Source organism: Vigna angularis, chromosome 7 (genome assembly GCF_016808095.1).
Source record: "Vigna angularis cultivar LongXiaoDou No.4 chromosome 7, ASM1680809v1, whole genome shotgun sequence".
NCBI lineage: Eukaryota > Viridiplantae > Streptophyta > Magnoliopsida > Fabales > Fabaceae > Vigna > Vigna angularis.
The window spans coordinates 16,020,755-16,040,744 of NC_068976.1; the positions used below are offsets into that span (position 1 = coordinate 16,020,755).

Sequence of the window (19,990 nt, forward strand, 5' to 3'; positions counted from 1 at the left end):
CAAGCTTGCTATGTTTTTATTTTATATAAAGATACGATACTTTTAAATAGAAACGAAGTTTATTTATTAAGAGCGTAAGTTATTTGCATATTTCATTTAATTTTATATGTCAATTAAGATTTTTGCATACGCATTTTAAAAAAAAAATGAATATTTTTTTCACTGAAATGTCCTTACACTTCTCTTTATTTCATTATTTATATTTAGTATATGTTTGAACAGATGATAATTATATTTTTCTACAAATACACCTAACCCTACATATTTTAATGAATGTATAATATTCTAAGATTACTTTCCCACCTAACTAATTTACATACTTGTAATGCATTATTATCTATCAATATTGTATTTGACCTAATTAGTTTGCCATTAACGAATAAGTTTATATTAGTATAATTTATTTGGAATAATATTAAGAAATAAATTTATAAGTTTAATTCAATTTCACAAAACTAATTTATAAGATAATATTTGCATTCACTTATATACTTAAAATTAGCTTTATATCTAATTGATGTAGAACTTCCAACAACATTAAGTATATTATAATTTGTATTGAAAAGAAAAAAAAAAGTGAATATATAATAATAAATTTAAAAAATATGAAAATCACATATAAAGGCAAACAGGTTTGTTGTTGTTTTGAAAAAAGGAAGGGAGATTTTGACCTAAGTGTTAACTATAATTAGTGAATTATTATCCCATGATTGATTAATCTTGATTGAGGATTTGGCATTTGGCAGCACTAGTGTGCCCTAAAAGCTGTCACACACTTTACAAAAAGGCAGCAAGGATTTGTTGAAGGTTTTGGTTGAAGCAGCAAACCAAACTCCTATATTTATATATAAGTAGTAGTTTAATGTTGATTATTGGTTGATTAATTATGATTATGTAAGAAGTGAAGTGTTAATAATAAATGTGTGAATTGTTATGAGAGTACATGGAGTTATGGACCATGTAATGTCGTGGAGCACATGAGCCTAAACGGCGTTGATTTCGGTGATTCCTTGCTTTCTTTTTTGTCGTTTCTTTGATACTCAAAGTAGATGAACTAGGGGAAGATGAAACTCTAATTTCCAAGCAACACATGCTTCTATGGCTGTATTCCCATGGAACCTAATATTCTTCTCATCCACTGTTTCACAACTCCTATTAGGATTTATTACCATCAAATCAATGCTCAAATCTCGAGTTTTACTAATCTTTTCTTTAATATTATTGTACTATCCTTTTCTTAGGCCAAAGTGCAAATGAAATCCAAATCGTAATAGTTAAATTCTATTTTAAAAAGATAGAAACATATTGGTTAAAAAATAAAATTTAAATTAATTTAATTTTATAAAATCGATTTAAAAAATAAAATTTTTAATTTATTAATATATTATAAATTGATTTTATCTCAGTAGAATTTATAATACATTTTTTTATGTTCGATATATATATATATATATATATATATATATATATATATATATATATATATATATATATATATATATATATATATATATATTAATTACAAAAAGTAAATATATATCGATGATTAGATAATAATAATATGACAAATAAAATAATAAATCTAATCAACAAAATTTTTTATTATAATAAATTCCAATATAGTTTTAATATTCTTTAAAATATTATATTAAAAAAAGATTTTAAATTTAATTTAATTCTAAACCTATATCGGAAAATGACATTTATATTCAATATATATTATAATTTAATCTTATTTTCAAGATCATTCTAACAATAGCATTATATAAATCACATGTTTAAATTTAGTGCTACATTTCTTATTTTTAAACATATTTTATTTGTACACTTTCATTGATTCATATTCAAATTAACTATGATACGTTGATCATGTTCAAATTAATTATGTCAATAGACTGCTTTTGTAGAAATATTCTTAATTTATGAAATTCTTTACTTCGATCTAATTGTATCAATTTCAGAAAAAAAAACTAGATAAAAAAATATAATGAGCACAAATCTTAACATAACCTCAAGTTGTCAATAAGTTGGAATTTTAAAGGCTATAGGTTACCTTAAACCCTAGAAAAAAAAATGATACTAGAATTGAATATGAGTGCAGAAAGTTGTTGTTATTCTTTTTTGTTCCTTTGACAACCTAGTTCTTTTTTATAGTTTTTATGAGACATCTAATGAAATAGTGTAGGCAGTGGTGTACGAACGCACATGCCTTTGCATGAATGAATGAAATAGTGATATGGCATTCCACATGAGTTAGGTTGGCAAAAAATAGTAAAACGCAAGCATCCTATAAGAAGTAAATCACGAGAAACATAGCAATTTTCATTTACTACACAATGTGTAACATCATGTCTGTTCTTCCTTCAGCTGCACTAAAGTTACTGCCCAATCACACACGTTCAGTTCTACAAATCACAATTAAAGAAAAAACAATGACCCACGACACAAACTTCACAACTTAACATATGCATCACTCTTGTCATAAAATATTTGTCCAAACTTATAGATAAATATTATTGCCAATATTATAATTACATAAATATTATATAAGAATTTATTTCATTTTTAGATATGTTAGATATTACGGATGTTATAGTTATTTCGTTTAACTCTCACTTTTTTTTAATAATACATCTTAATTTAATAAAAAAAATATCTTGACTTGATATTATATTCTAATATGGTATCAAATTTTATCTTAATCGATATTTGAGTTTATTATATCTTCGAGGGATTCGATCATGTAATATTCATCTTGACAAGTAATTATTTTCATACTATGATAAAATATGTATCAAAAACACAAGGACTATAGCTCAGTTAGGTAAATAAAATTACTTATAGGGTGTATTTAATATGTTATCAAAGTCATGCAAAAGTCTATCATAGTAAATATTTATGTCTATCATGTTAGGATACAAACAAAGTCCAACGTTGGATAAAAGAAAAGATGAACATATGTTTATATACATATAAGACATCTCCTTTGGTAAAGATCTTTCGAAATGGTACCAAAAGCAAATATGTGAAAACTTGACTTAACGCGGACAATACCTTAATAGTGTGAAAATCTATGTATATATATTTTACGTTTAAGTATACCGAGAGAGTGAAATTGAGTTAAGTGTAAGTTTGAATAGTTTAATACGATGGAATAGATTGGACAAACACATGGAATATTAATTGGACAGAGGCAAATGGCAATGGGGTGATAGAAGGACATTTTGACCGGATATTCTCAGATCACAAGCTGATTGTTGAATAATTGGAGGAATGAAAAGAGAAGAGATAGAAAATGATAAAGAAAAGGGAAAGCTTGAAGTTCCCGGAGAATCTAGAGCGCATGAGGCGCTGACCATGGGTTGGGAATCTATTAAGAAATGGATTAAGAAAATGGTTCGATGTTGTTGGCACATTGATGGGAAGAGAAGAAAAGGAATAAAGAAAAGAAAGGAGTAAGCATGAATAGGCCATAAAATGTTAAAGTTTTGGAGTGATATAGCAACATCAGAATAACATAACATCAAAACAAGACAAGAAAGCAAGAAGAAGAGCCTATTGCCTAGACAAACTCACGCCCATAACTCACGTGACCCTACCCTTCTTGACGCCGATCAATATGCTATTAATAAAACAACACATTGATGATGTTGATGATCTTGGAAATACAAAGAAGACTTGCTTAAGGTAAAGGTAGTGTTGTTGGACATAAGACATGGAATATTTGAACACGGAGAGGGAATATTGGAGAGGAGGATTATATGCTACATAATTAGACAAATGCTAGCGTTGAAATTCTTAACGTTAACGTTGGAACGGATGCACTTCTTTATACTATTCCTACTTGCACTTCCTCCCACGCTCCCTTCACACACTTACACTTCCCTACTTTTTTAATAATTAATCGCAACTCCTATATCTTTTACTTTCTCCTATATTACCTTTCAATTCTTCTAAATTTTCTCAAAATTGTAGGTTTCTAGAATCAATAACATATTTATCTTTTATGTTTTTAACTACTATCAATAAAATATCACGAGGGTTTGGTTTTTCTAGAATCAATAAGATATCACGACGAAAATGAAGAAATCCCTTCATATCTATGAATTAAATTATTGGTCATGATTACATAACATTACATACTATTTATATTGTAACTTTATTGAGAAAATCTTTATTATTAATTTAAATGTAGTGTTTAGTGACACTCTACTCGAATAAAATGAAGGGTGTATTATCGGCCTTAAAATAGATTATAAAATCAATGGAAGTGGATGTCTCTTCCCTTCAGTTTCATTCAACCTAGTCATTCTTATGTGGCTATGTTACTTTATACGAAGTTTAACCTTATAGTTATTTATACATGTAGGTAACTATTTAAGTGTAAATTTAGTTATTTAAAATATCCATATTTTAAATTTTTGTATCATCCCAATTAATACATATAAAGGGATAATTTAGAAAATGTATATATTTTGAAAAAAAAAACATATATGGTCATATAGTTATATGTTAGCCACATTTTCTCTCTTGCTACGACTTTTGTATCACTAAAATTCATTCCAAATTGTAAAAAAATAAAATAAAATCACACTTTTAAATCAGAATGACAGAGCAATTAAAAAGTTTGAAGAAAAACCCACCAAAGTGATGACTTTTTTTTTTATTAATTCCAATCACTAGACATAAGTCTCAGAAAAACTATCAAGGAGAGTTTAGGTAACATTGTTGTGATTAGATAGATTGTGGTATATAAGTCAAAAAGCGCGTTGGAGTAACACTGTGAGAGATATGACAACAACATAGTTGAGGGCCTTATCAGCATATTTTTCTCTTCTGCATGTGGTTGTGGGTCTGCAACCTGCTCTCACCTACACTCTCTATACTCATACTCACACACTCATATATATATATATATATATATATATATATATATATATATATATATATATTCCTTTTTCTTAAATCTTTCAACCTTTCTTCTCACCTCCAAATTCGGACGTGTACAACACGAGCTTAAGAAATGTATGAAAATGAGATGTTGTTGATAAACGAGTTAAAAAAGATGTAGGAGAATCCAAGAGCTGGGATTAGAGTTTGAGTTAGGGTTCTAAGTGTTAATTAATTTTTGTGGGGATGATGTGTGGTTGGGTATGGAAAATACAGATATAGAAACAGTCATTTTCCTGTGAGTATATATAGGCAAGGTTAAGCATGTCATAGGTAGAAAACGATGAGGTTTAATGGCACATATGTGTACATCTGCACGTAACAGAGAGAGTGAGAGAGAAAGAGAAAGGAGGGTGAGTTTGAAGAGGATATTTTGGGGTGGCAGTGAATCCTCGTTCATAATAAAAGAGGAATATTCCAATTGAAGAAAAATGCAATTTAAAAGAGATAAACTAAACTCTGATAGAAACAAAAAGAGCAGGGAATTTTAACCGGTCGCGATCCATCGTCTTAAACTAGACACTCAATTTCCATTCCTATATTCCATTCAATAGTACCCCTTTTGTTTTTCTCGAAATCCAACCATATTCCTGCCAAGAACCACCATTACATCGCCGCTTCAAACTTCTCTTTTTTCTTTTCTTTTAATTTAATTACCTGCAGATAAGGGAAACCAGTGACCAGACTCTTCCCTTCTTCACTTTCTCTCTCTCTCTCTCTATCTATATCTCTCTCTCTCTATATATATATCTATCTATCTATCTACAGCAGTAGTAGTAGTACTTTGATGACTAATATATCTCTCAGCTTCCATAAATAACTGCTACCCCTTTTCACTAACTTTTGGTTCAAACCACCATCCCCAAAAAACTCTGATCTTTTCTCTTTCCCTTTTTTTTATCTGACTAGTGGTGACAAGTAGTCCCTGGAAATTAATTACTCTCTCTCTCTCTCTTTCAGCTTTTAAAATTTTCCATATGGTGGTCTTCCTTCAACCCTAGTGGGATCCTATACTAAAAGCCTATAACCACACCATCTCAAATCATAAGTCACTCATGATATAATCACACCCTTAAACCCTTCCTTTCACCTCTTTCAACTTCTTCAATTCCATCACCTCTTACTATATTTGCTTTTCCACTTCACACCCTCACTTTAACTCTCAACTCTTCCATTCCCTTATATATATATATTTCACTACCTTAACAAACACAGATCTTCTCCGTTCTTCGGTTTCTCTATATTTTTATCTGTCTTTTTCTACCTATCTCCATGTTCACCAATTCACATACGCTAATGCAAACTTTGTTGTCATCTTTGCCGGAGCCAGACCTCTCCTTGAACATAAGCCCTCCCTCTATTTCTGAGGTCAAGGAAGTGGGGTGTTTCGGCAAAGTGATTTACAGCGACATGTGTTCAACTTCTGATTCTGGGAGCAGTGGAGGAAGTGATTTGAGCCATGAGTTCCATAACCTTGGTCACCATCGTGAGCCCACGTTGAAGTTAGGCTTTGGAACAATGGATTTGAATCCTCGCCATCATCAGGTTCATGGTGACACCAGAAGCTTCACTCACCATAACCACCACCACCACCACCACCACCACCTTCAGCCTCACATCTACGGCCGCGATTTCAAACGAACTGCAAGAGTCGTCAATGGCGTCAAAAGAAGCGTCAGGGCTCCTCGGATGAGATGGACCACCACCCTCCATGCCCATTTTGTTCACGCGGTTCAACTTCTTGGCGGCCATGAAAGTAAGTCTTTCGAAATCCATCGCTAAAATTTAGCAGATTCCAAAATCAATGAAAAAAAAAACCATATTTTTCTTGAATTACTTTAAAAACCATGATGTTCTATAAGCCATGGTCTAATTACATTATACGTGTGAGTATTGTTTGAGGTCTTGTTATTATATGTTGGAATGTAAAAGGTGATGGTCCTGAGATAAAACATATGTATGAATATATATAGATATAGATATATATTCTAGGTTATGTCTAATCTTGAGTTTGTCTTGTCACACTTGCAGGAGCAACTCCGAAGTCTGTGTTAGAGTTAATGAATGTTAAGGATCTAACCCTAGCCCACGTCAAGAGTCACTTGCAGGTGGGGTAGTTTCTATTCTCTCCCCATTATATTTCTCCATAGTCTTTGAGCTTAATGAGTGAAGTTCCTATATTCTTCCTCTTTGAATTAGTTTCTGACTAGACAGAAGAAAAGAAAGGGAAAAAAGGACTATTTTTAGTCGCTATAGGTTGCCTCTAGTAGTGGGGAAGGTAGAACCAAGGACTAGGGACAAAAGGGGTATCTAGATTATGTAATGCAATCTTAGCCTTGTGGACTTTTCTTCTCATTTTATCTTTTATGCGGGGTGTTCATGCAGATGTATAGAACAGTGAAGAGCACTGACAAAGGCACCACAGGTAATTGAATCTCGGAGTGTTGTGTTCCTTCTCAAGGACCCTTTTTTCGTTTCTTCTTCTATTATTATCATCATTATTATTCTCTTTGTTTGAGATCTTTGGTGATTCGGGTGTGACAGAAAACTCTATGATTTGCCTAGTACTGTTCCCCGTTAAAAACAAAAGTCTCTTTGGCATATAGGACTTGTTTCAAAATCGCCAAGTGAATTATTAACCTCTGGTGTCTGATAAAGGAAGAGCAATGGCTCCATTGTTGATGAATTTTGCAGGTCATGGGCAGACAGATATTGCAGTATTGAATCCAAGGCAAGGGATTAACATTGTTCATCTGCATGCACCTTCACCCAATTTACCAGACCCGATTCAAAGTTCCCACAGGTTATTCATTCATTTTTTGCATCAGTTCCCTAAACGATTCTGTCTTTTAATTTTCTGTGCTTTTTCAGATTTCATTCACACACCATGATGTTTTTTCTCTATGCAAATTAATGTGAACTTAATGTTGACTTATTGACTAATGGTGATTCAACTGGACCATTACATTAAAAGCAACCTACGAGAGTGTCGGAGAACAATGTATATGCACGGTTTTTCAAAAATCCCTCTTGTTTCATCCTTTTGTTTATTTTCTTTTTCTTTTCCTTGCAAACTTTTTACAATAGCGATACTCATATACCTCACTTTTACGTGAAAATAAAAATAGAGAAAAAAAATTAACGGAAAAAGAACTGTTATATAAATAGAAAATGGAAAAAATAATTGAGTGAATGTTTGGCACAAAAGAGATAAACTGAGTGTAAAGTTAATACTTTCTAAGTTTTATACATCCCCTATAATTAAAAGTTTAATGTTTGGTGTCGGTAAGACTTTTTTTACCAAATCTTTTTTTGTTTTTTTAAATTCACGTGTGTCATTGGCTTTTTCTTATTTTTTTTATTACAAGCTTCTATAACGACAGCTTGAAAACATGTACATAGATTTTGACGAGTAAAAGCTAGGGTTTCTATAGGTAGGTATGAGGGCGGTCATTTTCTACATGGATTCTTAATAATGCTTTCGTATTCTTGATCCCAATGCATGGCAAAAGTTCTACCCTGTGGTTCAAATCTCAATGTGTTACATAAGCCACATTTTTTAAAGAAAAGTAAAAGTGATACAATAAACTTCAAATGTTATAGTAATAACCTTGTGAGATCCTTAATTGGTCGTGGACCAACTAATCCACCACCTAATAATTTATTTTTGTCTATAAATACACAATAAGGAGAATGACATGAATGAGTTACAAAGAAATACAGTTTCATTATTTGGTTAAATATATGTTTCAATACCAAAATTGAGATTGCAAACAAAAACTGTTCCTCTCTTCATGAAGAGGGTTGTATGTTATAAAATCTCACTTCTTTCCATTTCCGAATAAGATCACATATAAAGTTTCAACATCTCAATTAATTCCTTGGCAAATTGAAAGTTTTGGATGTTGACCGTTAGTGCATCACATGGCATTTCGCCTCATTGAAAAGGCAATCAGATGAACTCGTATGTAGCAATGGCGTTTGAAGTTGCACACATTAAGGAATTGGATTTGGAGTTTTGTTACACAGTGTAAAACATAATACTAAGTAGAAGATGTTCACTTTCAACATTAATTTGTTGTTCACTTTTCAGGACAGCGTGGCAACAATCATCAATAGAGACAAAAACAAAGAACAGTAGACAAGAAGCAGAGATGGGTTTGACGTATTGTGAGGTGAAGGGAAGTGAAAGCATGGTAAGTTGTGACATAAATGGATGTAGCTTCTGGCTTGTAGTTTTGTTGCATGCATTTATGAATATTCTCGAAATGGCTTATGTCACTAACAAGGGTAATAATTTATATATATAATATTACAGGTGAATGGCTTGGATTCTACCAGTTTGTCACGTTCCGAGGGAATGCTTGACCTAGAATTCACCCTTGGAAGACCCATTTGGCAAAAAGACCACGCAGAATCATCCAGAGAGTTAACTCTTTTAAACTGCTGAAACAGCTAAAACAACGTTAAAAAAAGTAAAGAAAGTTAAGGTTAAATTAGGTTAAGTTTAAATAACCAGCCTTTGACATGTGTGGATGATGATGATGATGCTGATGAAGAAGAGATGAGGAATTGTTGTATGTGAATGATTTTGATTGTGTGTGTATGTAAGGATGTATTTGGGAGAGAGAAGAGGAATGGGATAAAGAAATTATGCTAAAGAACATATGCTTGAGTCCAAGGAATTTTTCAGGCATTGTCTTTGATGTCATTTTCTGTGGAAGCTATAGAATAGAACATGATGAAAAATAAAAATGGAATGGTTTGTTTGAGGTCATGGACCATGCATAGGTTATAGTTAGGCAAAATAGGACCCATTTGGAAATGCTGATATGAGACAGGTGGGTCATGTTTTCTGCCAGACCATCATCACATATGTACCACATACACATACATGTTATCTATCACCCACATTAATTCACTTTTACAAATTAATATTCCAAACTTTTTTGTCTTCTTTTATTTATTTATATATATATATATATATATATATATGTGTGTGTGTGTGTTGTCTTCTTGTATACACATTCAAACTCATAATATATTAACTGATTAATTGATATAAATATAAAAAGTTACTGTTAATTTTGTTTCCACTCAACAACTTAATTTTCTGATTAAAATGAGTGTGCGATAGAGGTTTTCTTTCTTGGATTTTTTATTTCCAACCATCAATGTAGGATTCATATTCTTCATAAAATGTAAAATTTGATCGGACCACTACAATATGCTTTCTTCACTCTTGACACTCGAATATCTCATTGATTCATTCTTTTAAGAAGGACTTTTAAGAGTTTAATATTCATATAAACAATCACCCTCCAACTTTATCCTATCAACTAATAAAAATATCTTTCTTTAACTGTTTTATAAACATTTTTATAGAAGAATATATATATTATTGTAAGGTTAATATTCTTCTGAATATTTGGGTTTTTTTGCTGAATATTTTTTTGTCGTTCCTTTACTGAAGTTTCAAGATACACTAAAAGATGATGCCTTCAAAAAATACATTACTTTTCGTATATTAAAAAGACTTTTAATATATTGTAAAACACCTAGATAATCAAAGACACTGGAGGACAATATAAAAAAAAACTTAGCAGAAAATTCAAATTTCTAATAAAAACTGATTTTGATGTTTTAAAACATACTATAAACTATTTTAACATACCAACAACGATGTATTTTTACGATAGACAATACCAAAAGTTCAATAGAGAATTTAAATAGTTAAGAAGTTTTATATATATATATATATATATATATATATATATATATATATATATATATATATATATATATATATATATATATATATATATATATATATATATATATATATATATATATATATATATATATATATATATATATCGAGTGAGAGGTTGAACATTAATAGATTATTGAATAATATCTGATAGCGAATAAAATAATAAACTTCAATAAGATAAGTTCTAACTCATAAATTTAATAATATATTAAGAAAAAAACTTTAAATTTAGCTTGATTTTGACTAGTAAAATGATTTGTTAAGAGGAGAAGCTTTCTTGAGTGTGGTAAATGTATTTTTTTGATGTTGAACTATGTAAAATGTTATTTCTTAAGTGATTAAATTGTTAGAATCTAATTGTATTAATCGATTAAGCAGTGTCCACAATCAGTTAAAGTATGTCAAAAGCATAATATGGTTATACTGCCTAATTTAATTGATTAAGGAAATAATCTAATCAATTAAAACAGAGAGTTGGGCCTAATCAATTAAAGAAATAACCTAATCGATTAAATGCATTAGGATTTTATACCTTGTATATATATGTGTGATCTAACTTGTTTATATAACGAAGTAGTTTGATCCTTCTAACAAAAAGTGAAACAAGAACAAAAAAACACATCAAGGAGTTGTCTTGAGACATTCTTGGAACAATCAACCATCCATTTTGAAGAATCTCAAAAATCTCCAAGGTTCTAAAAATGGAAGAACATTTATAAGATTTGTACATAAGTGGTGCACTTAAGTTTTGTTTTCTTGTATAGATAAGTGGTGCACTTAGGTTTTGTTTTCTTGTATAGATTTCTTATTTACCTTAGCTGTGTAGGCAAGGTGTGAGAGAATATGTTATTGAGCCTCTTTAGTTTGTAATTTTGTGTATTGAAGTGTGTGAAGATATAATCGAGTGTTTCTTTGTATTCTTAACCCTTTGCAATATAGTATAATTCCTCCAACTCAGGTTGTTAGAGGAGGACTTGATGTAGACTCAGATTTAGTATCAAACTAGTATAAAATTAGCGTGTGATCTTATTTAAGTTTCTATATTTTCTCTTATTAATCATAATATTTTGTGAATTGGTTTCAAGAACTAAAATTTTCAAATAGCGATTAAAAGTTGTTTTAAATCCAATTCATGTTCTTCTTGAACTGAGATATAGGAACTCTAATTTTAACAATCATGTCATAAATTGAACTTTAAATCTAATTTAATTTTATAAAATCTAAGATAATATTTACACCTATTTATATTTTTTAAATTAGTTTTAGCGTCACTTCTAACATAGACTTTAACTATTACTTTACCCAAAACTGAAAAAGTTGCCTGTGTTTGTCTACAAAGTATATCTTGCCAAATTATATACATGAGTACATGTTTAAAGTTTTTTTTTTCTTCTGAAATACAAAATATTAAGAAAGGGAATATTTTTTTATTAGAAAAGAAAAGGTCAATAAGCAAACAGGCACTGGGTGTTACCTTTTCCTTTTCCGTAGTGCCTTGGGGAAAGGTGTAGTTCTATTTATTGTGGCCCATTAGAAGACTTTTCTTGTGGGCCGAAGTTCTTATTTCTGATTTCGACAAATTTTAAATCATTTCATGTGGTAAGAACAATCCCTTTATGTTGTAGAAAAAAGAAAAAGTAGAAGGCCCACCCATTTGGTCCTACCTCTGTTATGACTTCTGATCTATAATAATTTTCACTGAATTATCATTGGAAGGAAAAAAATTATAAAAAGATAATACTAAACATAAAAAATAATGTTGAAAAATTATTTAAAGATAAATTAAATTAGATGTGATTAAATATATGTTAAGATAAATTTAAATGGCATAAAAATATTTTTTAAATATTTGAAAACATTGATAGAGAGGGTAATATAATATTAAAAGGTACTTGACTTTTCCTTTGTTAGAAAGTCACTTTCTGTAGGTACTAAGTATATAAAAAGTGTAGATGTGTCCCTCTGCATTCCCCAGCCCAATTGAACACTTTTGTTGTGGGCCGAAATCCGTTTTGCCGATCTGATCCATTTTTCAATCATCTCGTGTTAAGTACAAAAAATGAAAAAGTAAAAGGCCCACCACATTGTCCTAGTTCTGTCATGAATATATGATTTATGATATTTTTTTTTAGGATTTGTAGGAATTAAACAAATATTTTATAAATCTAATTTATAAAATCAAAATCATTCAAAATTAATTTAAATTAAAACCTATTTTATAAAATCAAAATCAATTTTACAAACCCTTAACTTTAATGACTAATTTGAATTGTGGTTATTTAACTAATGACCTCTTGATCATAGTAGTATAGAACTCGTTTTTTATCCAGTATATATCAGACTACTAAGTCAATATATATTCAATCCATTTTATTTTTTTATCAGTACAATATCATACAAAATACTTAATTATAATGGTTCGTTGTTAGCTCTGACAATTAAGAAGCTAATAGGTATTTGAGCTATTAGGACCAAATCTATCTAAATAAAATTCCATAAATAATAATATAAATAACGCATCCTACAAGTCATGTTAATTATGTTTATTGTTGTTGTACTAAGTTAATTTGAGTATAAGAATGTCTTCTACATACACAATTCATGTCCTTAACGAATGTTCATGACAAAAAGAATGAGTGGATGTATAGTAGACGCACAAACAAAGCACCATCAACGAATGACCACCGCATACACTATCGCACACATCACCACATTGCCGTACCATGAACAACGACCATAAACCAAAACTAAAATAGAGAAAAAGTAGAAACGGATATGGAGAAGGAAAAAAGTAAGAGTTGGGGGATGAAAAGAAACAAATATCTGAAAGTAAAAGTTAGGAGTGAAAAGAAACAAATCTAAAAAAGTGAGAGTTGAGAGAGGGGAGGGGATAGTGAGAGAGAGAAAGAGAGTGAAAATAAGGTATAATTAATGTAAATAAATATAATTAAAGTAAAAAAAGATACTTTTGAAATTAAAGTAAAAAAGAGGATACTTTTGAAACTAAATTTTTTTGAGAGGTATAGGAAGGTGAAAGAAACATTTGGTAGTGGTGGAGGGAGTCAACTTTATAAAAACGTAAACAAATGGTGTGTTATGCCTAAAGTGTCCTTTGGCTGTAACCTTTTCATCTTTCATCTTTTTTTGGTGATTTTTTTATTGTTGTTATTTATATTTCACTTATTTAAATGATGAAATGTGTGAGGGCCAAGGGATCTACTAAATATAAACGGGCCGAGTGATGTAGCTTGTTAGGTCCAAATATAGTTTAGGGTCCAAATATACCGATTTGTTTTATAATATATATAAAAATTATCTAGAATTAAATTGTAAAAATTATTTATATTTGTTTTTATAATTATAATTTTATTTTATTTTTATCGTAAAAAAATTGAAGACACCCACGCTATGCATAGTAGTATATAATGTAAATTAAATTACTAAATAGATATTGAACTAGTTTAAAATTTTAAAGAAACTATCTGAATTAATAATTTTAAGTAAGATTTTAATTTTGTTTATCTTTGACCGATTTCTGTTATTTTTAAAACTATCATAAATTGATATTTAATGATATTTCCAATGGTTTGGTTTGCATTTTACAACCTCGTTTCTGCAAAATTTATGAAAACATTCACAAATTTCGTAAAACCAATTATTAATTGCTTCGAAGGCTTTGCTGATAATCCAAACACATGGTTATTCATATGTTTATAATATGCCAAAAAGTACAAATGAGATTAAAGATAATTTATTTGGTTTAAAAGTGTCTTATGCATTCTTTGATAGTTTGGTCTCTTAAGATTGTTTACTTTTTAATAATTTTTTTTTTATAATGATAAATGATATATGTGTTTTGGAGTGTTAAGTGATACCATGAACTTTTAATAATAAATAATTTATATAATTTTAGATTTATTTGTGATATTTTTAAATCTTATTTTATTTAAACAATAAACAGATACACATTGTATAGTAACCGCTTACTCAGCTATGAATTGAGCAATAGACACGGGCAATGAACACCTCTTGATATGAAACATTTGGTCTTTTAGATGATCGAACCACAAACAATATTAACAATAAGAATAATTATATTAACTCTAATCTCGATTATTATCGAATTGGACTGTGATTAGGCTGACACTAATTAGAAGTTTATCCTAAAATTTATAAATACAAATTTGATATCTAAGTAGTTAATTAGTTTTATTATCAAAGTACTCACACAAATATTCACTTTATCATCAGAGTGCATTATGGAGGTAGCACTCGCTGTACCCAATCAAACCGAATAATGGAGAGAGAAGACCAAAAATAGAAACTTTGGTCTAAGCTTAAGAGTTGAAGATAATTTATGTAAAAATATTTAACCTTGGTCCTATAAATCAAAACAATCAAAATTATAATTAATATAATTATTCTTATTACTAATTCTGTTTATGATTCGACTGTCTAACCGACCAAATGTTTCTCAATGCGTTAAGGAGTGTTGACCGTCCGTGACTCACAGGACATTGATACTATACACACATCAATACCTAAGTATTGTTATTATTTTTTGTAATTATATTTTCATAAATAAAAGATAAAAATGAGTTATATTAAAAATTAGCATAAAGTTTAATAGATAAAATAGAATAATATGGTGTAACATGGTCCATAGAAGGCACCGGAAGTTGTGACAAGACAAGCGTGGTCCTTGATGGATGATAATCATTCATTGTGTCATAACTGCGACCACATGGTAATAGCAATGATGCCCGAAAAGGATTGTCACAATGCCTCTTTCATTTTCTCTGCTGCATCTCAATACCTCTTTCTTGTCACGCTTTCTTTCTCATTAAATTAAATATTTGGATCCAACTTCCCGATCTAGTCTAATTTAAATTTCAAATTTTTAAATTTATATTTGAGTATTTAATTTATTAGATTACTCAGATTTAAGTTGTTTTGGGATTGCAATTTAATTTGATTAGATTTTAGATTGTAAATTTATATTAAATTAAAATTTTTAATTAACAATTATTTTCATTTTGAATAAATAACGTAAATATATTAAATTTTTAACTGAAAAAGACATGATGCATAGTTTTAATAATGATTATTATAATGGATTTATAATTTATTATTAAATTTTAATAAAATATTATCATATTGAAAATAAAGTTTAAAATTTAAAATATATTTATAAATTTATAAATATTAAAATATAAATTCGATTAAGTTGGTTTCCATAAAATTTTAATTTGTTATTCGAATTCAATTGTAATTATCTATTTTACTTTTTTATTTATCAAATGACTTGCTTTCTAATATAATCTAATGATCAAATTTATTTTGGGTTTATTTGGTTTGGTCACATACAATTTGTTTGTTCAACCTTAATTTAAATGTTTTTTTTATATTTTGAAACTTTTTAATGTCATTTTAAATTATTTAAAAGTGAGTATTAAATTTATTAAAATAATAATTCTTTATTTTAACGATATATCCTATTTAAATATAACTAATAGATAAATATTGGCAAAAAATTAGTAATACATGGACCAATAATATTATATGAGTAATGCTCTGATAAATAAAATAATTATGTATTAAATCTTATCCTAATAGTAATATAAAGTCTTAAGAGTATTTAAATAAACATGTGTTACACGGATCCATTTAATCTTACATATATTAAGTTTTAGAAATCAATAAATAGGAAACTTATATTATTAATTAGAAAATATACTCTCACTTTTGAACTTCATTTTATTTTAGTCCTTCAAATTTAATTGTAATATATTTATCACTCAAATTTAAAATTAATATTTAAATCTCTCGAATTTAAAAATAATTTTTTAGTCTACCAAATTAAAAATTATATTTTAGTACCTACATTTAAAAGTGAATTTTCAAGTTTTCTTATTAAAAAATAACTGATTTTGACTTCTAAAATTGATGTTAAGAATTTGCTGCACAACTAACACGTATTTAATTTGAGAAAAATAATTTTGATAATGTTTAAAATTTCTTTTTTAATTCTCTCTTTTACCTCTCCTCTCATTGAGTATAGACTTTCATTATAGTTTTTATTTTTATCTTTTATGTTATTTGTTACATTGTCATGGATTAAATTTTTATTTATTTTTTTATTTTTCAAATAAAATATGATGCCTTTTGTAGCAAGGACCAACAAATTTGAAATAATTGTTGATACATACATATGAGTTTAAAATCACTCCATTTAACAATAATAGCCAAACATAGTTTTGGTGATAAACTTTATTAGAGTTCAATTTCTATAAGGAGTGAAAGAAAGAAATGAAAACCTTAAGGTGTGTTTGGCAGAAAAAAAAAGTGAAAGATGATTGAGGAATTTAGAAGTTATTCCAACTTGCTGGTCGCACCCCATGCTTACAATAACCTCGCCTCTCTTTCGTTTTCTTTTTTATTTTTATTCTCAAAGCCCGACAAGACTAGCCCAGAACTTCTATGCTACATCTATTCTTTAATTCCTATTCTCACTCCAATCCTTATTTAACATATAAATCTCTTAAATTAGATTTAAAGTATACATAAATTAAATTTTAGTATCATATATGAATTATTTCATACACTTATTTATTACACAAAACACACAAGTCTCTGCTGCGTTTATGGTTAGAATATGTAAATACAATATTTTGGCTTACTTCGCTAGACTTTGAGAGTTTAATTTGTTGATAAATTTATCTTACAACATTATTCAATAATTTAAATCCTGGAAGTTTAAAGTTGCAGTGTATTACACGTATAATATTAGTACCGCTCAAAGAAATAAAAATCGTTTCTTTTAAATTAAAGGACTACATTTTGTAATTTTAGTCCCACAAAGGATTAAAATACCTCTCTTGAAATCCATACAGTTTCTCAAAATGAATTTTTCTCTACAACAATCAATCATCCTTTTATTTTTTTCAAGTGATCTAGTAGTGCTAGTAGTGCTGTCAAAATGGATTGTAACTCGCGAGTCAACCGGACTCATCGTGGGTTTGAGCCGAGTTGAGTTTGAAAAAAATGTAATTTTTTTATGCGGCTAGTTTTCAACCCGACTTACTTAGAACCCGGCACACTAGGTTGAACCTGTGGTGAGCCGAGTTGGCTCACCAACTCACCTAATTTAATTTAATTATTTATTATTTTGTGTTTCAATATTATTAGTTAACATTTTTTTTATTATATTGTACATGATGATAAAGAAGAAGATGTTTCAAGAGAGAAAAATATTATAGATTTATCTATTTAAGACTCTAATATTATAAATGGACAAGTGATACAAAAATTATCAATATTAAAAATTTATTTGTTTACCTTTTGTACATATTTTTGGATTACGCTTAGATTGTATGATACATTATTTTTATTTTGAATTGTCTTTGAAATTTAATATCATTATTTTAGTGCTGCGATGTTTATTTAGATTTGAATTAAAAAATTGTAATTTTTTTATTTTAAAAAAATTATAATTAAATGAGCTAGTGAGCCAACCCGTTTAACCCACCAACCCGTGGTGGGTCAGATCGGGTTCGAATTTTTTCAGCTCGCTAATAAGTGAGCCGGAGCCGGGTCGAGTCGGGTTACCCGTTTTGACAGCTCTATGATCCAGTGATGCTGCTTTGATTCTACCTTATTTCAAAATAACTCTTTAATCTAAGCATTAAGTCTTCAACACTTCTTCATGAATCATCATTAGGTCTTCCACATTTCTCCATAAATCATCGTCGTCATTAAAGCAAGATGTCCATCTTCTTTTGTCAACAATCCCAAACTTCATTCTAATCATGGGAGTATGAAAGACATTAAAAGTGACACAGGAGGGATGAAACAACCATTAGTGGTCCATTTGGGACATCTGTAATGCTAAAATTTATGACGGATTATAAATGGAAAATGGAAATAAATTTTACATACAAGCACCAATTCAAGGAAGCTATTAGAACTTATGCAGTGTATGGTGGCTAAAATATGAAATTCTTAAAATATGATAAACAGAAAGCTAGGATTAGATGCATGAGGACTCAAGGAAAAATTGAATGGTCAGCTTATTGTGCTCGTATATGCCTTCACATAATACTTGACAATTAAGGAAAGTTCTATATGTTCATACTTGTAGCAGATAATTCAACATTAAGATAATCAATTCTAAGCGGTTGAATAACACCTTAAAGAGGTCTTTAAGAGAAAATCCAAATTTGAAGATAAATCATATATGTAACAAAGTTGTGAGGAAATGAAATATAAATGTGTCAATAGTTATGGCTCCTAGGACAAGGGTAATGACATCAAACCAAGTAGAAGGTTCATTTAAAGACCAATATAAAACGATTTATCACCATGCACATAGGTGCAAAATCTAGCATGCATTTTTGTGAAGTAAAAAAAATATCATCAACTCAAGCCTCAAAAGGGTTGATAATAAACAAAATCAATGAATTAATGATAAAACCTTTCTGAACATCTATTTTGTTTATCTTTAATTTTATTTATCTTTAACATAGCTTGTTACACATATTTTTGGCAATTATTGCTTTATGGTGAAATACATTATGTACTTTGTATTATTTTTGTCAAACATTAATGTTATTATATTATTAAAAATCTTATTGGATGTACTATTATTATGTATCAATTCATAGGTTCTGTACAATTAACTACAAAAACAACATTACCAACAAGGGCTACATTGACAAAATTTTACAAAAATTAGGACTTATTTGAACAAAACATAAATAGTCATAACTTCTTCCATTGATTCGTTAGTTATCATTACAAAACAGAGTGCTACAACCTTAACAATTGAGTCGGCCTTAATAACTTTCCAAACCAAAACACAACATCATGATAACCTAAACACATCAATTTTTTTTCAACATTAGTGGCACCATCACCATGTTCATTACTCCAACAATACAAACTACTCCTACTAATAATTTGATCCTTTTTTTGGAAACCCTTAGTGAATTCTTCAAATCATATATCTTCCTCCTTTTGTGACGAAAATAACATCCCTTTCATCAACCTTTTCTTCACAATACCATTTAAAATAGTTACACCACACTACACCACATTAGAAGAACCATTATTTTATATTTAACACAAAAATAACAAACACAATATTAGTTACCAACAAAAAATTCTATTAAAAATAACAACAAAATTTGGTATTATTAATCTAACCTTGTAGTTAGGATAATCTCAAAATTATTTACCCACGTTCGATGAAGTTTCTGTCATTCTCAA

At 29.0% G+C, this 19,990-nt stretch overlaps 1 protein-coding gene across 1 annotated transcript; it reads left to right on the forward strand.

Moving 5' to 3' along the window:
- Positions 1-5,436: 5,436 nt before the first annotated feature.
- LOC108324916 (probable transcription factor KAN4) lies at positions 5,437-9,722 on the forward strand. The gene is made up of 6 exons (XM_017557867.2): positions 5,437-6,706; positions 6,982-7,058; positions 7,336-7,375; positions 7,645-7,753; positions 9,044-9,146; positions 9,269-9,722. Exons 1-6 carry the CDS (start codon positions 6,223-6,225, stop codon positions 9,398-9,400), a joined length of 945 nt encoding a protein of 314 aa, XP_017413356.1. The 5' UTR covers positions 5,437-6,222; the 3' UTR covers positions 9,401-9,722.
- Positions 9,723-19,990: the final 10,268 nt, after the last annotated feature.